Consider the following 23,871-nt stretch of genomic DNA (forward strand, 5'->3'; position numbering starts at 1 on the left):
TCTTTGCAATTTTTGTGGCATAAATATATGTAAACTGTTTGCAGCTTTACCTTTAGTGTAAAGTACAGACCATTAATTTGATTTTTGAACATGCTCATACTAATTAAGTATGTTTTATAATGTGTCTCTTATCTACCTCACTAATTAAGTATGTTTTATAATGTGTCTCTTATCTACCTCTTAGCAGCCGTTGAGGTTAGAGTGAGAGGAGAATTTGAAAACCCAATTCTTGTATAGCACCTTTTGAAGTATAGGAAAGGCCTCATCGGTACAAATATCAGAGAGTATAGTATTCTCTTGACGTACCAAAGAACTGAACCAAAACTGTGGCCACATGAGTCATCACTGTAATGTATTCAGACTTATGGCTGACCTGCAGCTGATGAGGAATGCTGTTCATACCCTAAAGTGTTTGTTTCCAGACTTTTCTGGACTCACTTTCATCTTATCATTTCACTTGACCACCATGCGCATTTCTCATGCAGCTCTGAACTTAACAATATTATGTCCATTTGCAGAAGATCCCTCCCTAAAGAACTCTGACTCTTGAATCTCTAAGGAAAAATTCTTCTCAGTTTTCACATTCCCATTCCTTTCACTGGCAGTGCCAGCCTTGAAAACTTCCCTGCTATCCTTCCCCTCACTCCTCAGTCTGGTCAGTGAGCAGTGGCTCTCTTTGACCTCCAGTCTGCTGCCTGAAATGCCTGTTAAGCATGGTGTCCTCAACAGATAGGCAGGAGAAAGAGCAAATCTTCTGTGAAGGGAACTTCTTGATTTGCTGTTTCCTCTTTCAGCTGCCAGCTCATCTCCTTGAAACTCTTTCCCTCCTGCTCCTCCCTCTCTCTGTCCCTGCTTTTCCTGTGTCTCACCTCTGCCACTGTGGTTTGTGCCCTCGACTATCTTCACAGTAAGATCTTTGGGTTAGTTTCTATCAGATGCTTAATATCTCTTCATATATTTGCTAAAAATTATTAATGATTCTCCTGTTATATAAACTTGCCATGTACATTGAGCAATCTTTCTCTGTTCGGTGTTTCTTGACAGATATTAGCTGTGGAGTTGTTAGCTCTGTCTAAAGATTATTTTTCCCTTGGTTTTGAGGTTCCTTCCGTTCTCATGGTTGACTCATGACCTATCTTACTATTTGCTAGGTCTAAGTGGTGTAACTAGGAGACAAATACAGCAACAATGTCATTGTTTTGTTGTATTTACTCATTTTAGAATATCTTAGCTAGCCAAATTTTGCAGCAGAAACTTCAGTTCTATTAAAATGTTACTAGATATTGTATTGACCCAGTATTAAGTAATAATCTGCATACTTTCCTCTTTTCAAGCAATATGAACCTATGTACGCACTTAAAAGCTTCTTCAAGCTTTATTCCAAAATGCATTTGCTTATGCACTGCTGTAAACATCTAGAAGTCCTAACTCACAATTTGTAGTTCCTTTTTTAAAAAGAAGTACCCCTGATGAGAAATTTTTAGGGAAGACAAGCCAAGCGATAGCCTGTGATGAGGAAATGTAGTGAAACAGGTCTCTTATGTTTATAGGATGGGTGGGATTCCAGGAGGTTAGACAAATATCCTTTGCAATAAGAAAAGCAGACTAAACAGAAAACAGTGTCAAAACGTACTCTCTTAGTTATCAGTCAAGTGCTCTGCTAGATCCTGTGGTAACACTCATGTTCCTGTTGACAGTGTTCTGATGTGTATCTATACTGTGTTGAAATAGCAGCTGTTATTTTTGAACAGCTCAGATGTTGTCTACTGCAGCTTTGAAAAGGTGAGCAATGATCTTAACGTGGACATTGTCTCAAGATGGCTGAGGTGTGCAGAGGCTTCTCTGTGGAAAACCTGTCACTTGAGTAAGCAAAGAGTAAGCAGAACAGATCTGAGGTCAGGGGAATGATCAGGGAGTTCATCTGATCAGTACTTTCTTGTCTACAAATCAGGAGGAAGTATTGGTGGGTGCTGAGCTAGAGTGTTTCATCTAGGTGTCCACTTGTTAGGATTGAAATCCTTCTAAAACTGAAGTGTTTTCATTGTCAGAAACATACCTTGGGCAGCAACACTCCCCTAAGCTTAAATGTATCAGAGAAGAACGGAGTGTACTACATTGGTCTGCAGGGCCATTAGCCACCTAACTCATGTGGTTTTAACACAGGATCCTAATTCATGCCTTTGGACTGAGATGGACCACTTTCCTAGTCTACATGCTGATCCCCTGCACGGTGCCTCCTCAGATTTTAAGCTTTGAGTTTGGCATATTAGGGACCCTGTGGTGTCATTAAATGCCTGCAGTGCAGATGTCTGCTTTTTTGACTAAGATGTTTAAGATCACAGAATAGTCAATGTAAAAGAGCATCATATTTTCCAAAGGCATTAGCAATGACCTAAGCGCTCACCTAAGTGAGTTCTAAAACAGCAGCTGTGGTGTTAATACCGTCTTCAGTGCAGTTTGAATTATCGTTTTACCTTTCTTCTATAGACTCCATTCATGATTAATACGCTGTAGTTAAATGGGCATTGTCCTGTGGTAGAGAGCTAACGGTTTCTAAGGCTATTTATAGTGCAAGCTGTCAGAAGGGCAAGCATCCTGGTGTAAAAATGATAAGCTGTATTTGTTCCAGAAGTTGCCTTACCCCCTGCTTTCTAGGTCAAATCAGGAATTTCACCTCACCTATATGAGACTGAAAATCTATTGAAGTCCATCCAGTTCTTAACTTGCCTCTTCTGATACGAAATACTAATTTTTGAGCATTCAGTTTATTGGTTCATTTGTATACAGGTAATTCAGCTATGATATCTCAGGTTTGGTAGCATTCTAGTTCATGTCTTCAGTAGTGCTACTTGTGTTTTGCCGCTTTCCCGACTGATTCTGTATCATGCTAAGGATACATGAAAGGCCCAGAGGCCTTTCATTTCCCAAGGAAATCTGAACCTGTCTAGAACTTATTCCAAACTGGTGCCTAAGACTCTTTGAGTCATATTTTGCTGAACACCGCTTTTTTCAGTAGTGATTTTGAAGTAAGGACAAAGAAATTGAACAGAAATTGAGAAGGTGGCGGGAGGACTCAAATGTTGAATGTTGCAGATTTGCAGCAGAGAAGGTGAATATAAACATTCATTTCCCCTTCTATAACATCAAAGAAACGTTGTGTTGAACCCCTGCCTTCTGTAGATGGTGCTGATTGGGCTTCAGGGACTGTGTTGTGTATGGACTCATGCTGAACTGCCAGACCCTCATATTCCTAATGAATCACATCAAGCGTGCTGAACTATCAGGCACATGAGAGTTGAGGGTCATCATCATTTCATGGGACTGGGTTCAGAATCTGTCATCTCTTCAAGGAGAGATTTTGCAATGGTGTGTGATTCATAACCGTCTTGTTCTTTGTTTCCTGCAGTTTTGAAAGTGTTGTCACAGAGAAAGCAGGCAGCATCTTCAGAAGTACTCTCATTAATGATGTTAGTGTGATAGAATTTGATATGCGAAAATGTGATACATATGTATTATTCTCATGTTTGTGGTGGCCAGACAACAATAAATAATTCCTGGTAACCTTGTTTAACAAAAGCTCAGTCTGCAATACGCCTGCAAGTGGTGACTTCCAGCATCCTGGTTTTAGTTCAGGGTTTGGCTTGGAGTGTTTGTGAATAAAAAACGAGTACTGGAAAAGAAGCCAAAAAATCTTAATGGGTTTTCCTAGGAAGGAGGCAAACAGTATGTTCTGTGGTGTTTTTAAGAGCAGATTTAAAAGGAAAGTGATTAAAAATGTAAAAGAATATGAACAAGGAAACTGGATACATGCACAAGCTGCCTCTCTCTTCTGCTTACAGCCCAGCTGTGCTGACAGGCCTTCTGTTCACTGCTTTAGATTAGCAGAAAAAGATGCAGAAATTGTGCAGCATTACCCATTTGAGAGGTAAAATAATTAAATTCCGTCAGTTTGCAAAAGTTCTCAGTTGTGCAATCTTGCCTTCTGGCATGAAATGTAAAGGCAGAATTTCAGTCATTTTAGCATCCTGTGAACAATAGTTCCCTGCTCTTGTCATTAAAAAAACCCAAACCATCAGTGAAATGCTATTTCTTTGCTATGCACATACCTCACTGAGTTTTTACAACCACATAGCTACTGTGCTACCCTTACTCCTTTTGACCAGGGAGAAGTTTATGTTGATGTTTAGAGCCTACAGGCGCCATGACCAGATAGTTTTTCATGTGTGGACGTGTAAGTGTTTTTTGCCTTTTGTTTGCTTTATTTTAATACTTGGCATGAATGCATGGATTTTCACTTCAAATAAATGTGTGTATCACAGTTTCTCTCTTCCCTTGGACCACTCTGAGGCCAGTGCTAAAATCTGCAGATCCTCCTCCCCATCTAATCTGCCCCAATCATTAAAGCAGGGGGGAGGGTGCAACCCTTAGAGGGAAGCAGAGGAGCAGTGCTGATCCGGTGGCAAACATGGGCCCTGAGCTCTGTTTACAGTCTGAAGGTCTCCCCTTTCAGAGCTGTCGGATTAAATACAGTGCCACAACAATGTTTCTCTCCTTCCGTGACTAGAGGGCAAGAACCTTGGATCCGTCAGTAAACTCTGACTTCCTGTACGATTATGAAAAGTATTGCTCCAATTAAGCAGCTGTACCAGCCCCTGTGTCCCCTAATTAATTTCCTTTCTACTAGTTTCTGAGCTTTTCCACCACTGCTGTACTTCAGGTTCTGTCCTTTATGAGTTTTTAAAGATTTATGTTAGTTGAAAGAACTTGCTTCAGGCTGAAATTTAGCCTAAACAGTCATTGAAGATAGCTAGAAACAGATTTTCTTTCTACAGGAGAAATGTGTTCCAAGTACAGAATTATAAATCAATAAACACAGATAATTTGGGGTTGCTGTGGGGTTTTGAGTTTGGGGGGATTATTCTGTTAAATGCCACTTGAGTGAGTAATTTGCAATGTGAATTGGTATATGGGTGTTTTCTTCAGTGAAAACGTTGGTTATTAGTCATTCATCTATTTAATATGCCAATGGATCATTTAAAATAAGTTTCCTAAATTATCCAGCTAAAACAAGGAAAAAAACCAGTTAGTTCTTGGCTGTACATGGTAATTGTACTTGCATACAATTTCAGGTATGTGATGGATCTCATTAAACTTTGTTAGGATTGTGTAGGCGTGTACGTATGTAAGTCACCTGCGGAGGCAGGTCCTTTGGTCAGTGTGACTGCAAGGAGCCCAGAGGCCTTAGTTTTGGATAATGTCAGTGGGAGCTGAGGATGGCCAGTGTCTCTTAAGAGGCCTGGCCAAAACGGCCTCCATATCCTGAAGGCCATTTGTTTGCATGGATATCAATAAGATTTTCAAGCACGGACCCTTGCCAACATCTCTTCTTTGTTTTAATGAAATACAAGGTTTTGAAAATACGTTAAAATTTGCCTTCATCTCTTTTTACCCTAGAAGAGTCCGGCACTTTGAAAAAAACTCTCTGGTCCCTGATATTTTTCTGTCACGTTTACTTCCTCATGTTCTCTTGTGGCACTTGTTAGAGCTATAGCTGACCCTTGCCATTATTTTCCTACTCCAGGGAGAGAGGACAGGTCCCGAGTTTGCCAGATTTTTGACTAGTGCTTTGAGGACCCGGAAGACTGTTTCCTTGGTCATTTAGTCCCCCTCACCTTGTGAAGGAAGGACTGTTCTCTTTCAGTAGTTTAACCGATGGTTTCTGTTCATCTGGGTTTTGAGTAAGTGTTCAAGCAGGAGGACTAATGGAGAAGACCTTTGTTCTAAAGTTTAGCACTGTCCAAAGGCACTTTATGAGTTGTTTGTCTTTTCTAGGTACGGGCAGCGGATCCCTCTCCCATGCTCTCATCAGGACAGTGGCTCCTACAGGGCACCTGTACACGGTGGAGTTCCACCAACAGAGAGCCGAGAAGGCCAGGGAGGAGTTTCGAGAGCACGGGGTGGAACATCTGGTCACCGTGACCAACCAGGATGTCTGCAAAAATGGGTTTGGTGTCTCAAACATTGCAGATGCAGTGTTCCTAGATATTCCATCTCCGTGGGAAGCCATAGGACATGCAAAGTCAGCGTTAAAAGCTGAAGGTAACTGCACTTACCTCTTTCTGTTCAGGAAGTACTGTGCATGCACACATTTCTGCCTTTGAGCTATACACTAGATCTGCTCACTTCCATTGTGTGATCCCTATTCTCAAATGTCAAAGTCTCTAGGCATTTCTAAGGCTGAAAAACCTTCAAAAGAGGTCTTCAATTTACAGTGGAAGATTTGAAAGGGGAAGAACTTTTTCCTACAGGCCTGTGCTAGCTGCTACAATTAGCATGGGCAGTTTATAAAAAGCCCTTTAAACCTTTGTCAAGTGCATTTTGCTAGATCTGAGGTGTGTGGGAAGCGGTGGTAACAATAAATGCTGAAAGCAAATTTCTTTGGCAATTCAGTGGAAAGGTGTTTGTATAAAAGGTGTTCAGATGCACTTCACATCAATCATTGCAGATTTGGACCTATTTAACAGAGCACCCCATCAGTAATGCTAAAGAAACTGTGGTTATACTTAAATACACTTGCCAATTTCTGCCTTAAATCTCTGCTGTTGGAGCTAATGAGAAGTTTGCCATTGGTTGCAGTGGGAATGGAACATAAAGGCTGTTCTGGCTTATGCCAGTTATTCCGGGATTGTGACAGCAAGTGAGAACTGCTGTTGAGGTATTGGATGGATTTTGTCAGTTTATTATAAATCTTTTCCCTATTGAAAAATGAGATTCAGTGAATAAATCATTCTTTTATCCTAGAATAAGTTTTCCCCTAATTAATGTTACACTAGTGTAACAATACTAGTGTGGATCTGAACTAACTTGTGCCAGATCACTTTCATCTACAAAACTGACTTTTCTAATCAAGAAAGCATGGAGTGCTGAACAGTGCCCATGCTGGGACATAAGTTTAGTAAAACTTGATTATGTGCCAAGGCCCGGTACTTTGTTAAAATACATAATCACAGGCCTGACTTTAACTGAATTGCTAGGTCTTCTTGAAATCACAGGATTTAAGCTTTTTGTTAAAGATCACCAACTGTGCATTACCTTGCTGAGTCAGGAATGACCCAGATGTTAGGCTACCTCAGCTGCTGCTGAAAATTTTCTAGAAAGCTTCTGATACCGATGTAACACACACTTTCTTTAAAAAGTGAATAAATAGACTTGTTAGCACTCTGTAGCTGCAAGGGTTACAGCTCAATTTGTAGCTGCTTTCTAGTGTGTCCTGGGAAAAAAATAATTTTCACTGCTCTGTACGATGCCCTTCCCATGCTCAAATTATCTAATCTAGTGAGCACAACACTCAGCTGACTTCCCAGCTCAGAAGGCGCTGCATTGCGCAGTCCAATTTGAATTATTTAAGTGGTGCATGTTTAGAATACTAAGCAGAGCTGCTTGAACAGTTCCAAGTTTTGAATCCTTGTCTCACTCCAGCATTTGAAATCCTAGAAAAGGTATTATAGTCCCAGACTGGCTGTACTATCTGGCTGTACTTTTCTGTGCTATGCCACAAGGTTACATCAGCTTAGGCAATACAAATAATACTTTAAAATCCCACATTTTTGTGTTTGTGAAGTGACATCCTGCACTTTATATACCAGGCAAAAGGCAAAGATGCAGTTGCTGCAGTTTTTGCTGCAAACAGCCACCAGTGTCTGAGATCTGGTATTGGTCTAAGGCTCATCTTCTGCGTTTCATAGTACCTGAGTGAGCCGGGGGCATTTTTTTAATTTTGCTATTTTGCATATAAACAAAAGCTGGTTTTCATATAAAATATAATTGATTGCAGTAGTAATAAGTACAAACTTACACACATTTCTGTTTTATTCCAAATCATGTGGGTAGTTTTGTTGTGTTTTTTTTTTTTTTACTGCTGTAAAATCTAAAATATGATAGAAGAGTATCTGTAACTGCTTTCCTGCAGGCAGTTACTTTCCTGTGACTGCAGGCAGATAATTTTATAGTGCTCCTTTGTTTTGTTTTCAAATAGTTAAAGCTCTTCTGCAGTAAGAACAGTTTGTGCACATACGGCTGTTGTTCACCGCCTTTCCAAGAGTTAGTATAGTGATAAAGCATCATTGGAGAAAATGAGTCGTTCCACTCCTCCCTCCACACCCTCTCTCTCACATCTGGACAGGGTCACATTTGAACCATTCACACTGTGGGTTTTATTGTGATGTGCCATGCAGAAATCGCAGCTGTACTGCCCGATAGTGGTAATTTATTCCCTAAAGTCTTAAGGTACTTTGAATGGAATCGGAGCTAAGCAATATACAGCATCATCTAGCCTCCTTTTTAAAACCACAGTATTCATTATAGAGTGTTGAGCTGAGACAGCTTGTAAGAGAGAGTTCTTAACCTTAACAAAACCTTATCAAATCAGTGTTTTCTCTCCTACTTAAGCTCAAGATCCTGAATAGTTGCAGCTCCTAGTAGGCTGAGTGTTAATGATCCTCTTTACAGAGTACATTTATCACTCACATTATGCCTTGCAGTATGCTGTAAATACACTACTTACAGTAGCTTGGCCTCCTACTTAAAGCACTGCCAACCTCTGAAGAGCTAAAAGAATAAAATGGCACAGTAGGTTTGTGACTAGAAGGTTCTTGTTCTCTGATGTGCTCTGCTGACGTTCAAGCTTGCATCTCAGCTGCATCCCTCTGTGCTGATTTTACAAGTCACACTTTCAGCAGAAATGCTGCTTGTAATATCTCTCGGGCACTGCTGCACTGCAGAACTTGCTTTCATTTCCAGATCTGCACTGTTTTTCTTTTGCAGCATCTGCTGATTAATGCTTTTCTATAGTCATAGCTGCTGTTCCCAATACCTGACCTTGGTGGGTTTCGCAAAATTCCTGTTAACCCCTTCAGGCTAAATTTTAAAAACCAAAGAAAATGAAAAAAATGTGAGGTAGCAAAAATATCCTCAATATTCCACAGTTCTTAAATGCCCTGAAACTTTTGACTCACAGTCATCTCACAGCTGAATACTGTAGTGTTTTGAATATAATTCTGTACCCACCTACTCTACTCTTATAAATATTGTCTATTTCTTCCAAGGCTGTGGAAGATGAGGCAGAAACCCATTTGTACAATAATTTTCATACAGATTTTAAATTTTCAGGTAGGGAGATGGAAAAATACAGCCATGTATTAGGTTGGATTGGCCTCTTGCATTATAAATCTGTCCTCGGAGGTGTTTAAATTAACAGTCTGAGTCACAAAATTATTAAAACCACCCCGCTTTTATTTCCCTTCTTTCTTTTAAAGATTTTACTCTTAGATTCAGACTTGTTACTCCCTCTTGAGTGACATAAAGCCCCTAAATTATGAGTTGGTCAAATTGTGATCCTTGAGATATCACCTGAATCAGGTAACATGGTGCTGTCAGGTCTCCCCCCAAAACTCTGCAGGGCAAGTTCCCTCTGAACATCTCCCTCTTTGGGCCTCTGCATTTCCTGCCATCACAGAAGCCCTTCAGCAGTACTCTGCTCTTTGTCATAGTAGTTAGTTTTCATTTCCAAAGTCTTATATTTGTTTTGTTTGTACACAGTAGACTTAAAACAGGTCTTGTTTGCATTTTTTTCCCCTTAGCATAGCCATTGATTGTTGTTCTAACCTGCCAGGTTTGGTTATTACAGATGATGTATAAGAGAATAAATAATTCCTCATCCTCCCAGTAGCCTGTAGTGCAGGTAAGGCATTGCCTGGTTTAGCTAGTTTCAGTTTTCACTTGGGCTTGCCTCCCTCCTCCCCTGAGCTTTCAGGGAATACCATGTCCATGTAGAAAGTCTCACTGGCTATTTTTCTTGAGCCCCAGAGGTTATTCATGGTCCCGTTTTTAAACCACCCAGGTGTAGCTTTGAATAGCAGCTGAAATCCCTGGTCACAAGTCTCACCCCTGTGGTATCTGGGCAGGGAGAACCCCAGGCTGAATCACACTGAGAAGAGGGCAGTGACATCAAGGCTGATGTTGTTTGGGCTTGGGCTACCTCAAGAACACACGGAGAAGGTGTTAGGGCAGGACCTGGAGCCTGACAGTCTAGCATGCTGTTGTCCTCCACCCAGGCAGGTGGCACTCAAGTCGGTATCAACGCTTCTCATGTTCCCAGGAGATTGTTTTGGAATACATGGATGAAGTAATAAGTGCTTGCTAAAATGTCAGCACCAGCCTTTGCTGGTGTAGTACCTGCTTTGATTTGAAGGAGAGTTAACTCAAGGTGAGGTTAAAGATCCACAAAATAACTTTAAATTGAAGTGCATCCTCTCAACATTGAGGGGCCATCTGGTCTAGTGCAAAGCTGCCCTGCTAGGATCTAGGACCGGGTGCTAACCCCCAAAGCAGCTTCATCAAACAGCAGCTGTTTGCTGAGCCAGCCCCAGTAGTTATATCTCATTGGAGGGCATTAACCTAGCTCCAGTCTGTCGGGGCTTGATAGGTCAGGTGCACATGATGGGCCTTGGCTGAAGTAAAAGTGATTCTCTCACATGTCAAGAGTCAAGCAGAAGGATTCCTGCATGGTAATCCATGCTGTGGAATGCCGGCCAAAGCTGTTGGCCTTTACACAGTTTGTAGGAAGTAGTTTGGGATGAAAGGATCCTTAAAGGAAGTTGTTAGGGTTTCTTCCCCAATTTGGAGCCAACTGATTTTTTAATTTCTTTGTTGCATGCTTTTGCCAGCCAGTAATAGTGAGCAGGAATAGATTCCTTTTTGAAGGATGCACCTACAAACGTAGACGTTAAGGTCACATTTGCAGAAAATCACATCAGGCTCCTATTAATGAGCTGGCAAGTGATTTGGAGAAAATTTTCTTTTCTGAATCAAGAAACATCCTTTAATGTCTTCCAACAGCCGAATCCTCTAATTTCACTTGTCAGGGAAGCTGCATCAAATCGCCCACGAGCACACTCACTTAAAGGACGTTCTGTCCCCTTTTACAGAGGCAATATTTTTAGTGTCCTACTAGCACAGAGTAAATGCCACAGTGATGCTGCTCAGTGACTCTCCTGCCTCGCCCCTACATAATGAAAACGCCTGTGTGATTTTGTTCTTCCATGAGGTCTTTGTAACGTAATCCTCCAGTTACAACAGTGCACTGAAGTCCCAAAACCCAGAGCTGTGTTCTTTTACCAGAGATAAAAATGCTGTGTTGTATTCTTTACATCACAGAATCATTTCTAAAATTACAGGCCCTTTTCCCTGGAACTTATTGGTGCTGCACTACATATGTTCTTTTTGCATCTTCTGAATAATATTGGAATGATGAAAAAACCTGTTAGAGCCCTTGTGACACATACTATAACCTACAGAAGTGAAAGCATATAACTTGGACACATTTTCTGTATCATAAGCGTGCACTGGAGTTCTTGGCAATTGGGTAGCACTGCCAGATTTTCCATACTCAAAACCTAATGCAGGTATTAGCTAAATAGAACTGGTAGAGGTGTTAGTCCTTGGTCAGACAAACCAGAAACAAAATTGTTTGTTGGAGTTGCACAGGAACGTACCAGGGACTGCTCTTGAAGGAGGAGTACCTTTCAAGACACTGACCTCTTGTAAAGGTGCAAGGGAGTGTCCCTTGATGACTAATTAGATACTGTCTGTTAAAATGTACAGTGCTATGTGAATGCAAATCTTATCTTTTATTTCCCCCTTCCCTTAAGCTCTCTTCTCTAATCATTCCAGTCTGAATTGTACTTCAGTTTTCATATCCTCTCGACCCTATTGCTGATTACAATGACTGCCAGGACTGTGTGGGCTTGTTCTAGCCTACGGGTTCGGGAGATTTAACCTCTCCGTTAAATGTTTCAAACTAACTCACTCCCTGTAAAATTGAAGGTAGAAAAATATTTAAGTCTTTCATACAGTCTCATTATTCTCTCTTTCTCAACTGTAGCACTTGTCAGATGCATTATACATGAATAAACACATTTTTAGACAGCTCTTCAGATCAAAAAGCTCACACAGCTTCCCAATGTGAACAGGATTAATCTCAGATAATTACTATATCAATTTATGATGACACACAGATCTCATTAACCAAATTTAGGAATGGTAGCTTTCCTAAAAGGAGAACTCTGAAAGAACATAAACTCAGTTTGTACTAAAAAGTTTCTGTTCCATTGTTTTCACTGCTCTCTAGTCTAGTCCTTGCCTTTGAGATCCACAGACAGAGCAGTGTGCCCCAGCAAGCAGAGAGGGAGGGAGTACGTTTCTTTTCTTCATTCACTAAGGAATCCTTGGCATGGCAAGACAAAGCAATGCATATTCAAGTCCTTTAAGCCCTAAATGCCTCTCGATGTCTAAAGGACAAGAGGGCTCTTGGAGAATTTGAGAATTGTGAATGCTGAAATCTAGATTTATATCTGTTTGGTGATTGTGACAGAAAGGGTGTTGCCTAGCTGGTAATCCTGTGAGGGTACAGAGGGCAGCCCACGGTGTGGAGAATTCAGAAGCATCTGGTCTGTTGAAGATGACAGCGTCTCTGCTCCTAGAACAGATGAGCCTGTCCTTCTGAGTGCTGGTTTTCTGTTGCTCAGAGTCCACATTTTTTGCTGGTCTAAACACACCATGGCAATTGAAGCTTCCCAAATCTTTCTATTTTAGACAGCCTCTTGCAGTCTGGAACTGCAATTTCATTTTTGCCTTCCAACTTTCTGCTAATTGTAGCTTTCCAGCCTTCTCTTAATATCTACTTAAACAAACAAGTCCAGCCTGCAAGTCAAATCCAGCCTACCCAATGGCGTGTACAGGAAAAAGCAGAGGAGACCCCTTTCCCACTTGTTAGGATCCATGAAGACAGATGCTTAGTGGGTTTGCTTCTAAGCTATTTGTAGGTACATATATTTGGGAGGGCTGTATAATAATAACCATAACAACAGGTATGAAGGGGAAAGCATGAAACTGGCAGAACTACTAAAACCCACTGGATGCTCTCAGTTATATGGAATACCAGCTGTTATGCTGTTTTCTCACTCTTCATACCTGAGAAGCTTCCAGCAGGGCAGTAAGTAAAGTAGCGTTATTTTTTGCACTTCCCTTCTGGATATTAGCTAATGCAAGCAAGAGTTTTCTTCCCTACCGAGCAGCTTGAAAGCCTATTTTCTGTGACCCTACTTCCCCAAGCAGTCCGTTTTGCAAGGAGGCAGTCTGATAAGTCATCACCAAGTTTGGTGTTGACGTGCTGTGCTCAGCTGACCATCCCGAGGCAAAATGAAGGGTGCTCTGCCTTTAATTGAAGGCTTGACAAGAACCGTAGGCGGCTCTGCAGCTTGTATGGCAACAGCTGTGTGCAGGCTTCTTAGTTTCTGACTGTAAAACTAGAGCATGTGAATTCGAAAGCCTAAACATATCTTGAAACCCTTGTAGTCAGAATAAATAAGAACAGGCTTACTGTAAATGTAAATATATTTCCCTTTTTTATTGCAACATAAAACACCAAAACCAAAAAGCCTGAATGAAATAGTAGTAAGTCTCTGGTCTCTCTGCAAATTCTTGCTTTGCAGACAAAGAGTTATTGTGAACTGACATTTAACTAAGTTAGACATTTGTTCAATTCCCTACACAGTAAGAATATAACATCTTTCTTTATAACATATGTGCATCATAGTAACTTTCTAATTATGTAACAGAAATTCCTTCTGAGCTTTTCTCTATTACATCTACAGACATGGTAGAAGTGTGTACTGCTTTGGCCAGAAGAGATTAGCTGTCTGGTTCAGACTCATTTGGGTAGCCCTGGCCGTCCTGATGAACATATAAATCTAATTTCATGGGAGCTAGTGGACTGGGTCTGCAATTAAATCGGCATCAACAGAGTTGATTAATAATGACACATACCAGCATTAATTTTGCAGGTGATTATTAGATTTGTTTTTTAATTGTCACTCCAGGGAATTACTTGTCCAGGGTACTTTGTTCTGAAGATGCATAAGAACCCCTGGCTGTGGAGACTTTATTTCAGGACTAAAATTAAATCCTACTTAGTGTATGGTAGATTAACAGTCATGGAAAGTGTTCTTCCCCAGTCAGTACCCAGCACATAGTTGCTGCACAGTAACTAGAGTGCTACAGTGACGCTTGCAGGCCTGACGCTTTCTTTTTTTAGAGATGTGACTTTAGAAACGAAAAAGGAAAAAAAAAGGGGAGTTTGAGATAAAGCAGGCTTCACGTAGTCCCAGCATAGCCTCTATTTTTAGCAGGATGCTTTGCTCTCACTTTAACTACTTAGACAACTGGTGTTGGAAGGCTTGACTGGATGAGCCTGGGAGAGAGCTGGGAAGGAATGCAAATCAGGTCAGCAAGCGTTTTCATGTAATTGTAATAAGTAAAACAATAGCTGAAGCTGCATTGCCCAGTGTTCCTTCCCCCAGCACAAAAGCTTTTCAGGAAGGGCAGTTGCCTTGTGGGACACTGTGTCCTGGGTGAAAGTACATGCCCTGGCTTTATGGCAGACAGTGTCCTTACAATTCTTTGATCTGATTTGACTGTGGCTTTTCAGAGTAAACCTGAATCATTCTGTTCTCAGCTTTTAAGGTAACTGTAGCATGCAGAAAGTTGTAGGGGGCCTATTAATGCTCTGTATTTAGAATAAAAAATCTGAATTGTGCACAGACGAGGAGACGAGTGTTAGTTTATCATTTAGAAGTCCTATCCTAGAGTTTTGAAGCATTTGCTGTACACCTGCCCGATGTCATACCCAGTAAACTTTAATGCTCAGGAGACATGCTAGTCAGCTTGACTAAAAGGGTAAAGCCTTAACAGCACTCCATCTATGGCCTGGAGAGATTACTTTATTCTGTACACGCATACCATCATTCTCAAATAAACACAGCCGCTTTTGTCAGAGTGTGTGTGCACGCACGCTTATATTCTAATGAAGGCAACTCTGTACAGTGTGTGGAGAATGACTTCTGGCTTTGTGTAGGTGCCAACTTCAGTTTGGTGTCTCGATCCGGAATAGTGGATAGTGATTCCAAAAGAGTTGTTGCTGTAATGGTTCTATCATGAACAAATGTGATGGGCAACACTGGACCTTGTAGAGTCATCCATGTTTGATTTTGTGCTGACACTTTAAAGCTGCATAGTTGCCTCCTGAAGATTTTCTTGAAGAATGTTTTCACTCTGTCCGTATGATAGTAATTCTATGTGCATCTGTGAGAATTTGAAAAAAGATTAAAAGTGCTTTGTTTTGGTTTCTGCTCTCTTTTCCACTACCTGTCTCATTTTGCAGGTGGCCGCATCTGCTCGTTCTCCCCTTGCATTGAACAAGTCCAAAGAACCTGCCTAGCGATGGAAGAATATGGTTTTACAGAGATTAACACCTTGGAAATTCTGCTCCGAGTGTACAATGTAAGGACAATTAGCTTGCAAATCCCTGACCTTGGAAAAGCAGCCGAGGCTAATTCTAGCACTGGCTTTGATAGCAGCGACCCATCAAACCAAGGTAGCCTGAGCGCTAATCTGCAGCAAGGAACTGTGCAGTTCAAAAGCGGTGTGCCACTCAGGGAGATGGTCGGCCACACTGGATACCTGACCTTTGCCACCAAAAGCCTGTTTTAGTACACGTTGAGTTTGTGCATTTTGAAGTGGTCTCTGTGTGTATTCTGTTTTCATGGTTCTTGGGCATCCAAATTTTTACTTGTCGGGGAATTCCATATATAGTCAGATTTGGTTGGAATACGCTTTGTTTAAATAGCACACAAGCATTAACCAGAGCAGCATCAAGGGAATGTTGAAACTCTGGAATGGTGCTCCATTTGCTGTCAGAAAGAAGATAAATTAATAGCGAATGGCCATTCACTGCAATGTGCAGAATAAAGATCCCTCCCAATAAGAAAGCAAAACAAACAGCACACTTATTGCAAAAAAGTGGGGGTTTTTTCTCCTCTTTTCTGAATTACTTTCCCAGGTTTATGTTTTTATTTTTTTCTAGCACCACTAGACACTTTTTTTTTTTTTTTAACTTCTCTGGTGTCTGTGTTGCTCTTAGGAATGTGAAGCACCTACTTGCTTCATTTTAGATATGAAAGTTGTGAGGTCATGGGGTCGCCAGCACGACTGATCACAGAAAATTAGTGTTTCCTTGGAACAGTGTTCAGCTGCACAGAGGATTATTGACAGTGCTCAGGAACATAACCTCTCACTCCATTCCAGGCTGGCATCTGCGAATCATTTAGATTACACAAAGGTCAAAGAAGTGTGCTAATTGTTGGATTTGGTTTAAAAGAGTATATTGTGTTCCTCAATTTATAGTAGAAATTTGGGCCTGGATTCATACTGTAGTCTCCTAATAGGTCATCCACTTTCATAGTTGATGAATCCCCTGTGAAAATTCACTGAACAGCTGGTTAATATTATCTGAACACCTCTTTGTAAGCGGTGTGGCTGAGGTTCCGTTTGGTTGGCTTTTTATGTGCATTATGGTGTACTATCTTCCTGCAGTTGAATGACAGATTGCTTTTGGCAGGATTTCTGTCTCCAGATTGCAACAACAATGCAAACTTAGTATAATCCTCAACCAGCTTTATTAATTAAGTTTTCAGACCATTTACTCTTTGGTCTTCCATACAAAGCTGGTGGGTGTGATGAACTGTTTGAATGCTGGATTAAATTTTGTATTTACAGATTAAAATAATTATGCAAATTTATGAAGTCCCTTCTTTGTTTTTCTTTTTCTTTTTTTTTTTTTTTTAAATGAATTCACAAATACTTTCATTCCAACCACCAGTACTGTCTCTGGAAGCATTCAGCTGTGCCTTGCATTCAGTACCTGCATATATTGATTGCTGTGTCAGAAAAATAACCATTCATAAACTGCTGCCTGAACATTTGAACCTGATATCCCTCCCCGATTCTTGACAAAAATAAACAAAGCTAAGCTTTTAACGTGTTATAGCAGAATGCTAATCCATAATGGTTTAGAGAAAGCTCAACCGATCATGACAGCAAAGATAAACTGTTGAGCTGATTAAAGGCAGAAAGCAACTCTGTTGAAGTAAATCAGTTGTGTAAGTTGGCCTACAACTGCAGCATTTCTCCAGAAATTATGTGAAAGTTCTCTTTCTACTGCTGTTAATGTCCTCCAGAAAGGCATGCAGCTACCTGTTAACGCTCTTTATATGGTTTGGTAGCTGTATTATAGTGACATGCTTGCATGTGTATGCATATGCACATGTTTGTGTGCTTAAACCACCACCACAGAAGTAAGGCTAAGGTACCAACACAAACCAGAAGAAAGGATGGCGAAATACAGCATTAATGCTACAAGGTTGTTCTTAACTCCCTTCAAGGTGATTCTCATTCAATAACAAGTGGGATCCCCAATCTTCACCAGGGATAATTCCAACCCTAGACTTGATTCTTTTTTCCTGACAGACTTTATTTTAAAATAGTATAACATTTAAACAGGATTGAAGAGGAACAGAGTCACATTTCTGTCCTAGGAATAGATGTGGAATGGAAATACCAATGTGTCTTCATGGAGCTTGAAACAAGGCTGATGCCTTTTTGCCTACAAAGCCCAATTCAAAACCCCTTGAAATAAGCCATTGACTTTGCATGGTCCTATATTGATTTGATCCCTGCTGAGGAAGGGCAAGCATTGCGTAAGAGGAGAAGGATTTAATTTCTGTCTTTGCAATGTTAAAAAGGCTTCTGTGTTTTTGTTGCCAATCACAGCCATGGCCAGCAGGACCACACCACTTCCTGCTCTTGCTTTGTTGTCAGGGTCACAGGGATGATCCCACACTGTCCAGCATGGATGGTACTGTGCTGCCAGAACCCCCCACTGTTTAATTCTGCTTATGATCACCCATGTTTTACATTCTGGATACATTCCCTGCCGAAATTGGTAAATCAGGAACATAGGTCTTTCCTACCACACTGGGGGAATCTGCCTGGATCATGCTTTCAGAGACTCATTTCTCTTTTTGATACGTTTTAGTCTTCAGTCTGGAATGAAATATCTGTTCTTCCTGCCCTGACATGGTTCAGTCACAGGTTGGCAGGCTGCTTGTTTTCATTGCTGCCATGCACTTGGATCCCTCAGTTGTTGTGGACAAGCACCAGTACACAGCTCTGCCTGACAGCCAGGTTCAGCTTGTCCCGTTGTGCTCCAGGCCCTATGAGCTAGCGTGGAGAGCAGTCCTGGACACCTTGCAACCAACAAGGCAAACAGTAATGACTCAGATGAGGCTTGTGAAACACTGGAGAGGTCTGCTGCTCTTTGCTGTTTACCTGTGCTTTAATTAAAGCATTGCAGATCTGTATCACTGTGGTTGTTTCCTGCTTACCTGTTAGCACAACACTGTTTTCCTCTGAAGACAGTGTGATCATAAATCCTGCTTGAGGACCTTATAGGGGTAAAGTAGCAAAAGTGCTAGGATCTCACTTTTCTGCTTAATTTCCTGCTCTGTCTTCTCCTTAGGTACTCTGGGATACGTGATGGTGAGGAGATGGTTCTTCCTGGGAAGCGTTTCAGAGATGAGGGTTCTGGTTCGCACTCTCTCCCTCGAGAGTACATCTGTTCTCCATTAGTCCTGGTGAGCGGGATGATTGCGGAAGTCACGGTGACCTAGAAAGGAGGGGGGCCCAGAGATGCAGCGAGCCTAGATCTACTTGTAAATACTAGCGTGCATCCCAGTAGAGTCTGCATCATTTAGGTGGACGAATGCACTGGGCAGCCAGCGCGTTTGTGCCCTACCAGGTTCCTTCTGGACAGAGACTGGAGAAAACTGTGCCCGCCTGTGCTGCGATCCAGTGGTGGTTGGTGCTCCCAGCTCACCTCTGATGCCGGTGGGAGTGGTGCAGGCTCAGAAGAGGAGGGTTGAGAAATGGCTGGGCTCTCGGAGGCTGTTGCCGTGCTCCGTCTCGGCTTCTGTTTGCGCAAATATGAGAGAGGCAGAATAAGAGCAAAATGGGAGAGTCAGCATTGCATAACCATGATGTTACACCAAAGGTACGTGCAGCTGTGACTAGTCAAAGGGAGGAAGGGGGTTCTCTACTACCAGAAAGTTCTGTCTGTGTCACCATGAGGGAAAGTATTTACATGCTGCTGGCCTCTTGAGTGCTCCTGAGGAACTGTGTTGTTCAGATGCCAAAAGAGGGGAGCCAGATTGTGTTATTTCCTTTCTCCCTACGTGACGGCTTCTGAACTGGAATGAATCTGCATCAGTATCAACACAGGGAACAAATAAACCTTGAATTAAATAGTCAAATAAAAATAATCCTCCTCACTGATATTCAGCCCTTTACCTGCATATCTCACCCAGAAGGTCTGTGTCCTTCTGTAGGTTGTTTAGGACACGCTGTTCTCCTCTGCCACAGGGCAACAGCTTTGAACTCTGAGGTTAGCTGGCTGATATGCTGATAGAAATAAAGGCAGAAGCCAGCTGGGAACACTGGCCTGTGGGGCATCTCACCGTACCTGCGTGTTTCTACCTGGCTGCTAAAGTAGATCACCCGCAACAGGGCTTCCCTTGCTGTGGAGTGTTCCCGTCATCTTCCCTTCTGCCCTCAGACCCAAAGCAAACAGATGTACTGCTAGCATGCACCAGCTATTCCTGGCACTTCAAGGCAACTCAGATTGCACAACCAGGTTTTTGGCAGAAGCAGGCATTTTCCTCTTTTTTCTGGACCACAAGGTGGGGAGAATGGCTTTTTTTTGCCACCCCACCAGGACATGGAGCCGCAGAGGCCCTGCAGGTACGGCTGCTGCTGCGAGGTGCAGCAGTGAGAAGCACCCGCCCCATTGCTCCTGACCCCAGCACCCTGCAGAGTGATGTGCTGCCATGGCAACAGCACAGCATCATTCAAGCCACTGAAGACCTCAGCCTGAAGTTATTTCGGTGGGGGCTGAGTGGGTTGATGCTAAATATCGTATTACTTTATAGTTCTTAAGAGGGTGATTTGCATGAATGGTTCCAGTGGAGCTGTGGAGAAGCTCTCCCCAGGGGTCTGGATAGCTGCATGAAATGTCAGAGACCAGGACCGAGTAAATTCAGAACCACTGCTCCCAGAGGTGCTGGCTGAGCAGTCAAAGCTACGTAAGTAGAGGAAGGAGCTTTTTCCATATTTTTCTGATAGTGCTGATACTGATTCAGCACGAAGCCCATGTGCATGACTAGTTCTAGTCAGCTAGGAGAAACTGTTGCTTTAGCAACCTCCCTTTGTATTAGGCACCATGCAGGAAGGGGAAGTCTGCAGTGAGATTTTCCAATCCCTCTCTTGCTTTGCTCCTTCCTTGAGTCAAAAGTATGTTAGCAGTAGTTACCCCTAACACAGGTGTCTGTGACTCGGCGTGGCTGGTCCCTGGGCATGTGGAATGAAACTTTGTGATGCCAAAATATTCTGAGTCAGAAGATATTTTATTCCACTTGGGGGGTGAGGAAGATGATGAGATTGTAGACTCTGGTACTTTTTACATTAGTCTCCCATGCCCTTAGAAGTTGTTCATAAAGCACTATTTCAGAATAATGAAAAAAAAAATTAAGAGCCACCTATTCCTAGGAATCAGCTGGATTTGAGAACCAAATCTACTTGGAAGAAGAAGTGAAAGAAGCAGTAGCAAGACAGAGAATGATTTCTGGGAGAAGGCCCCTCCTTTCCTGACCTTTTGCAATGAAGAGGCAATCGCTCATCAGGTTCCAGCGGCTCCCCTTGAAAGCCGTGGATGAGAAATGCTCATTAGTGAGGATGTCGGTTCAATCAGGCTGTTTTAGCAAGGCATGTAGGCTGGGATCTACAACTGATGGAGTGGAAAGGAGGGAGGGAAGGGAAAAGAGGTTTTTAAAGCCTCTGCATTCAGTTTAACCTGTTGGATTACCTGTATGTCATGTCACGCTGTCATTACAAGAGTCGCAGTATGGTCTAAGTTATCTTAGCAAAATATACAATATACTTATATGTAATAGAGAAAAGAATCACCCACTCCAATATGTTAATAGGCAAAAGCATGGGACAAGAAAGAGATTTGATTACCTGTGTTGAGAAATCAGGTTGCAGTTTCTGCCTGTTCTCTTAGTGTGTTTTTGTGTCCTCTGTCAGATAAGGTGAAAACATTTAAGAAAACAGGTAATACTTGAGTGGAATATATACCCCACAAGCACGCAAAGCCTTGCAGATAGGAAATCAACTTCCAGTTTTTACCACCTAGTGCTCCCAGGAGAATGCTTCATTGTCAGCATTTCCTCATTGATCTTAGCAGCACATTAAAGAGACAGAAAATTGCCCTTTTTCAGTGGAGAGAGCAGATATTCACATGGTTACAGCTGATTACCAGCCTGTGGACACGTCAGAGCAAGGACAGCAGCACTGGGCTCCTTAAGGTTTCTTATGTAGATTATAAATGGGACTGTATTCCCACTCAACGGGTTGCTAGCATTACATCCAGCCCCTATGCATTGCCAGCATTATAGCAACACCAAGAGGCCCAGGTGGGCTAAACACCACACACAGAGCCTGTCCCAAAGAGCTCACCAGCTGAGCAAGCCACGGGCAAAACAGATGTGGCGTGACCGATGCACAGCACGTCAACTAGCCCAGGGCTTTCTCCCGACCTCAGGAACAACACTGGGTCTTCTTGTGCATTATCCTTGGGAGCATTTTCTGCCTCCGAGGGAATACGCAGGGCTCGGTGTTTCCTTCAGACTGAGCAAGTGCCTTTGCACCTGCCAGCTTCTTCTGTACCAGTTCTGACAGAGGTATATTATAAGAGTCAAGGTGCACTATGCCTCCCTAGGAGAAGAAAATGTGATTCTTCCGCATGATAAATCTCCATGTGAGACGTGATTTCTGCTTTGTAAGGGAACAGTTCCTCATTTCTCATGCAGTTTGTTTTTGATCCTGCAAACATTTACTCAGGGAGGGGAAGGGATTTGTAAAATGGCTGCAGCAGGAGATACCCGCTGCTGTTGTGAGAGTGTAGTGGTACCTCCATGTTAGGGAGCTGCTGACTGCCTGAAGAGCGAGCAGATTTCTCGAAGAAGGTAAAGAGATTTCATGCCCCAGCTCCTACTCACTTTCCTTACCCATTTATTTCAGTGGAATTTCAGCACAACTCCCCTGATGACCTGGGCCCTGGTTGCATAGGCTTCTTGGGGAATCGCACAGCAATGCTCATTTGAAAGGCTGACTCATACGGGGATTGTGCAAGGATGGAAAACAGGACCTGACGTCCCAGATCTTCCCTCTGCTAGAAGGGTCACAGCTCCTTCCTAGATAACAGTGCTCTCCTCATGCTAAGCAAGAATCTCCTCCAGAGCAAAGCTCCCACATGGCATCATCTCATTGCCCACAAGTTCTTACAGTACCTGGATGCAAATATAGTTAGATAATGTTCATGCTGTCATGACTCATTACCAAATCAGAGCATGCAGCCATATCAATGCTTAATGATTTGCTGAAACTTTAATTCATTTTACTCTGTAGCCATTTTCATTAATTAGCTGGATTAATTTTATACAGATTAAAAATGTAAGTCAATCTCTTTGAAGCAGAAAAGTGGCATTTTAAAAATCTATATTCTATCCCAAGCCTATAAATACATCTGCCTCAGAAATCAGCTGTTTATGGTTGTTCTTATAGCAAAGAGGATGACTCAAAGAGGCTTATGCGCTGCATTGTTTTTTATCAAAGCTGAAAAAAACCAACCAAACTCCCTGTGAATTTGAAGGGTCAGTGAATATAGATAGATACTGTGCTTTTCCCCCACCAAATGAAATGTGGCACTGGTTTTGGATAGTCTGGATCCAGTGCAGTCACACTAACAGCAAATAGTCACATTTTGTTGCACTTTTGCAGAATACCAGCCAACATTTGATTTCCTCAAGTAAAAATCAACAAAAGCAGAAATACCACATAGGCTGCTGATTGCTCAAAACGCCACATAGCCAGGAGTTTCCTCTCTCCCTGCCCCACTTTGTTATAGAGCACCAAAGAGTGGTTCAATTCAATTATACACCCCAAAATAATATTAAAAGACCATGTGTAAGGCTGCAGAGGCACCCATGCAAAAAGCTAGAGAATCTAATAGAATTAAGGCACTTTCTAAAGCCATTAGTTGTAGGATAAATAAGGTGAAGTAATGAGTTCAGGGATAAGGCACAGAGGGTAGAGGTCCCCGCTGGGTCTTGCAGGAGCGTGGAGATCACAAGTGGTGTCCCAGAGTCCATGCTGGTACGTGTGCAGCTCAACGTTGTTATAAATGACCTGGAAAAAGGGCTGAGCACTTAGCTGAGGAAGTCTGCTGATGGCACAAAGTTATTTATGGCAGTAAGCATGGGGAGAGGTTGTAAAGAACTATAGAAAGACTGTACAGGTGAGTCCTCCTTATGAATGACTGACTGGGCAACAAAGTCCAGGTGAAACTCGGTGTAGATAAATGCAAAGGGCTACCAGGGTGAGGGGGAGAAGGGTAACCCTTTCAGGAATTGTGAGCCAATGGGCGTTGGGTACCAGGTGTTGGGGCTGCATCATGGAGAGAAGCTCAGCAGCAGCTCACAGCAGCAGCTGCTCCAGGCTGAGCAACACTCTGGAGAGCAGTACGGTTGTCCTCTCCAAGAGAAGGACATGCTCATTCCTTTTCACAGGAGCTGTTTTAAACCTCCTAGCAGAGTGTGACTAAATGGAGCTAGTCCAGGAGCTCATAGAATCACAGAATGGTTTGGGTTGGAAGGGACCTTAGAGATCATCTAGTTCCAACCCCCTGCCATGGGCAGGGCCACCTTCCACTAGACGAGGTTGCTCAAAGCCCTGTCCAGCCTGGCCTTGAACACTGCCACGGAGCGGGCAGCCACAGCTTCTCTGGGCAACCTGTTCCAGTGTCTC

The 23,871-nt window shown here is 42.4% G+C and overlaps 1 protein-coding gene across 5 annotated transcripts in view; it reads left to right on the forward strand.

Moving 5' to 3' along the window:
• TRMT61A (tRNA methyltransferase 61A) overlaps positions 1–23,871 on the forward strand; it is a 35,691-nt gene that overhangs the window by 6,813 nt on the left and 5,007 nt on the right. For 2 of the 5 annotated variants that reach the window (XR_012628977.1, XR_012628979.1), the window contains exons 3-5: positions 5,833–6,099; positions 15,278–15,396; positions 18,473–18,587. Coding sequence is in view for 2 of the 5 variants with exons in the window: in XM_074868893.1 (XP_074724994.1) it covers positions 5,833–6,099; positions 15,278–15,606 (596 nt within the window). In the remaining 3 variants the exon portion in view is untranslated. Of the gene's footprint in view, positions 1–5,832; positions 6,100–15,277; positions 16,695–18,472; positions 19,312–20,553; positions 22,079–23,871 lie in introns of those variants that run through there. The other 3 variants (XR_012628978.1, XM_074868894.1, XM_074868893.1) reach the window with 3 other exon arrangements.

The sequence above is a fragment of the Strix uralensis genome, chromosome 4, assembly GCF_047716275.1.
Source record: "Strix uralensis isolate ZFMK-TIS-50842 chromosome 4, bStrUra1, whole genome shotgun sequence".
Lineage (NCBI taxonomy): Eukaryota > Metazoa > Chordata > Aves > Strigiformes > Strigidae > Strix > Strix uralensis.